This window comes from Larimichthys crocea, chromosome XIII, assembly GCF_000972845.2.
Source record: "Larimichthys crocea isolate SSNF chromosome XIII, L_crocea_2.0, whole genome shotgun sequence".
Classification (NCBI taxonomy): Eukaryota; Metazoa; Chordata; class Actinopteri; family Sciaenidae; genus Larimichthys; species Larimichthys crocea.
Window position 1 is genome coordinate 15,589,372 of NC_040023.1, and position 3,996 is coordinate 15,593,367.

General features: G+C 45.5%; 1 protein-coding gene across 5 annotated transcripts in view; it reads right to left on the bottom strand.

Annotated features, from left to right (window-relative positions):
- The window catches only part of LOC104920546 (CUGBP Elav-like family member 3), a 25,920-nt gene extending 22,756 nt beyond the window's left edge, over positions 1-3,164 (bottom strand). Inside the window, exons 1-4 of one of the 5 annotated variants that reach the window (XR_003463626.1) lie at positions 2,817-3,162; positions 2,331-2,535; positions 1,925-1,954; positions 1,191-1,408 (exon numbers count right to left, since the gene is read on the bottom strand). Coding sequence is in view for 4 of the 5 variants with exons in the window: in XM_027287119.1 (XP_027142920.1) it covers positions 1,191-1,335 (145 nt within the window). In the remaining variant the exon portion in view is untranslated. Of the gene's footprint in view, positions 1-1,190; positions 1,409-1,924; positions 1,955-2,229; positions 2,281-2,330; positions 2,536-2,816 lie in introns of those variants that run through there. The other 4 variants (XM_027287119.1, XM_027287118.1, XM_019253963.2 and 1 more) reach the window with 4 other exon arrangements.
- Between the last annotated feature and the right edge of the window lie 832 nt (positions 3,165-3,996).

A 3,996-nucleotide genomic window follows, 5' to 3' on the forward strand; every position in this document is an offset into this window, starting at 1 on the left:
TATTCATGCAACGTAACTAAGCTTGACAACACCATGATGATGCACTCTAGAGCAGAGAAGGACACGCCACGGCACGGCACATTTCAGAACGGCACGGCACGAGTCAGCACACATGACAGCACCACAGACGTGTGCGCGGGGGCTAACAAGGCCTTACAGGCTGGGCACAGTCAGGTTCCTGCCCTATACCAACCACTATGCATGCCTCACGATCACTCCAAATACACTCCCTCTGTTTTTTTTTTGTATGTGCTGTACCTGTGTCTGTGTGTGTGAGGGAGAGGTAGGTAGCAGAGCTGGCTGGCCAGAGCTGTTTACTACACCTGTCACCAGCACTAAGACAACAAGATTAGCAGCAGGTTAGCATCCCGGTGACATCTCAGACAGACGGATGTAGATTCATAGCAAAGAAGAACAGATTTGACGATTAAGAAGAGGAACACATTCACAATGACTCAACAGAATGCCATAAGATGAGAAAAAAAGAAAGACAAGACATACATGAGCACGCACGGGAAAGTACACCACACACACACACACATGCATCTTATGGTCCATCTCATTGCTTTTAAGAGGGGCTTATTGTGGCCGTGGGGATTCTCAAAACAACAGATTCTTTCCCCTGTGTCACCCAGGCTTACAGGCCCATTACACTGATTGGAGCATACAGCCTAATCTGGTTCATAAAACACACAGGACCCCAGGTCAGTGTGTGTGGGTGTGTGTGTGTGAGAGAGAGAGTGTGTGTGTGTGTGTTTGCTACAGTTTATTACCGGTCTATTGTCAGGAGGGACCATTATTTAAAGCCTCCTAATCATTAACACAATTAGGAGGCTCCCTGCTCTATAGATCATATATTATAAACCACTTCTTCACACCTTTATATAGTATTCTTCTAAATAAGTACATTTTGGCACAAGCATACTCGTCCACGAGCACGCATTTTGATTCACGGGCTACATGTAGTAACCGAGTTTGCCTGTCTTCTTGGTCTCACGTTGCAGCGTTAACAGGAGATGGAGACGAGAGCAGGTGTGACAGTTTCCATGGTGACATGTGACACTCAGCGCAGGAAAATCCACCCATCTCTCTGCCTTACTGTCACACATCTACCTATCTAGTATCTATCAATCTGTCTGTCAATCTGTTTCTTTTATGTTTAGGCTGTGTTATGATGGTGTGAGACCTACCTTTGTGCATGCCAGTGTATTTGTCCTTAATCACAGTTAGCTCATAGATCTTGCCAAACTGCTCGAAGATAGGCTTGAGGTCCTTCTCTTCCAGATTCCGGGGAATCTGCCCCACGAACAACTTGATGGCGTCGGCCTCCTTCATCGGGACAGAGTGGAGAGGACGACTGGGTACTGCAGAAGGGGCTGAGTGGCAAACAGATCAGGAGCAGGTATCCCTGGAGAGGAGCAACCAAAGCTGTATGAGTCTTTGGGTCAAAGCCAGAGAAGTGGGACAATACCACAACAATAGTCTTAATAGTGATCTTAAAATATTCATTTAGTGGCTTATGGTATGTTTGTGCTATATCATAGTTACACTACACTTTATAGATTTTAAAACTCCTGTGGTATCACAAATATATTTGTAGTATTACCTCAGGGGTTATGTATATGATATTACATTTATTACATTTACTATTGTATTTTCATATTTCTTGAACAATAAAATGAATAAAAATAAAAATAAATGTAATATCTGAATATGCTCTCAGCTATAAAATGTGTGCCCTAATTCTGTAAATACACGTAAAGATGATTTGCGTGATTATTTTAAGTATTTATCGCCCAGCCTGATGACAAAGGGCTCGAGTAGCTTCTGGTAAAACAATTATGCAAATGTTAATTTGCCAATCAAAAAACAATAATGGGACTTTTCCCCCAATTAAATATATATAAATCGAAAATATCTGTACCTTTCGGTGGATAAACAGCGTGCAGGATCCCTGCACATAGAAAAGAGAAGAATGAGCGTGATTGGGGGGTAAATCATTGCAATAGAGCGGTTTCTTTGTTTAGCCAGCTGTAGGTTACAGCATACACACGGATGTCATGGGGCTCCCTTGCTCTTTGTCCGATCCCCCCTCTCAATGTACACATACACATATACACACACACGCACGCACGCACACGCACACATACACACAGGCACGCACGCACATGAGAACAAAACAACACCGGGTAATAGAAATATACAGGCTACATCCAGCAAAGCTCTTACCGTGTTTCAGATGTTTACGGGTTGAAATTAAAGAGGGATGCTCTATGTGTGTGTGTGTGTGTGTGCGTGTGTGTGTTTTCCCCGTTGTTTGTTGTCCTCACCGCGCTCTCTCCGTCCCGTCCTCCTTCCTCTTCTCTCCCCTCTTCTCTGGATGCTCTCTCCGCTTCTTCTTTGTGCCCTGCCTCCCTCTCCTCCTCCTCCTCGTCGGGGGTGTACAGATATTAGACACTCGGTTTGTGTTTTGATTTTTCTCCTTCTTTTTCTTTTTTTCTGTCTTTCTTTCGGTCCACCAAAATCTGGAGGTGTCTTTAGCAGGTGAGTCCAAACAAAAAAAGAAAAAAAAAGAAAGAAAGAAAAAAAGAAAGAAAAGCTTGTCACCCGGTGAAATTTCGACTCGCAGACGGAGCTAGCTAGTTAGTTTTCACTTTCACGAAAGCCTCTGCTTTAATTACAAAGTGATAACTAGTCAGTTGCTTAACGGCCAACTGTTTAAACTTGCTCGGTTCTCTTGTAACGGTCGTTTTTTTTGCGTTAGCCTTTAGCCGTTATTGTGTCCAACCGTTAACGGAGGGCTGCTCTTTACTTACGGTTCTTGCTTATTTTCATGTAACGTCTCACCCGTCCAACGGCTGGATGGCTTTTCACGTCCTATGCCGGTATCTCCTCTGCTCCTCTCTCTCTCTCTCTCTCGCTGCTCCCTCCCCCCTTTCCTCCCTCTCCCCAAAGCGGTTGCTCGCCCGTGACGTCCTCCCGGGGACCGTTAATAACTATGTTCGCCTCACTCGCACGAAAAATAAATCAAACCCAAACCCTCAAGCACACCTAAGTCGCCTTCACACCTCCTCTTAACTCTACGGTATGTGTGTTATATTTATGTCAACAATTTAATATTTGTATTTTTTTTAACTATTAGTTTCGCGGTTGAGGCTTTGTGGACGTTGCCTTAGCGACACAGTGCGCGGAGCCGCCTATTGTTCTAGCCGCGAGCCCCTGGCCTTGGTGCTGAAACGATGCCTCTTTGACGTGAAACCGAAGCGCGCCCCCGACAGCCGCCGTGCACGCCAGTCACGACTACTACAGCTGTTCACGCCCGAGCCTGAAATCACGCTCACACCCACTCAGAGTAAAATGTGTGACAGAGAGAGAGAGAGAAGGAGAGATAGCTCGGAGGTTGGAGTTGGCCTACTTTTAAAACCGGCCGACATTGGGCTATTTCACCTATAATGTTGCTGCTAAACAAACAGCCATTTTTTATTCCTTATCTTTGAGGTATGCGTGCGTGCCGAGAGTCTTGGGAGGAGTGAAAGGAGAGAGTCACTGGGTTCATGGTAATTTACTCCAAAAGGTCACCATCTGCCTGCCTTGCCTCGTGCCCTCTGTGAGCCAGCATCCCCCGGTACATTCATCCAACATATACACCCCACCCACACTCTCCCCACACATACACACGCGTGTATTGCATGTGTTTTGCCCTCACTGTGGGGCTTTCTTAGCACCGGCAGAGGAAGCACGCAACGCCCGCAGAGGCCTGAGGATGTAAACGGCGTGCAGGCAGCACGCCACCCGAACTGTTAAGCCTCCCTGCACGATGAACAAGACAGAGCTATAACTCACGCAAGTGCAAGAGTAAGGAAAAAACCTGAAGTCTGTGATACTCAAAACAGACCACACACCACCAAGCTGAATGTGTATTAAAGCAGCAGCAAACAAATCAAAGATGCAAGACTTGGTGCTATATAAATTTATATATATTTTATTTACAATATC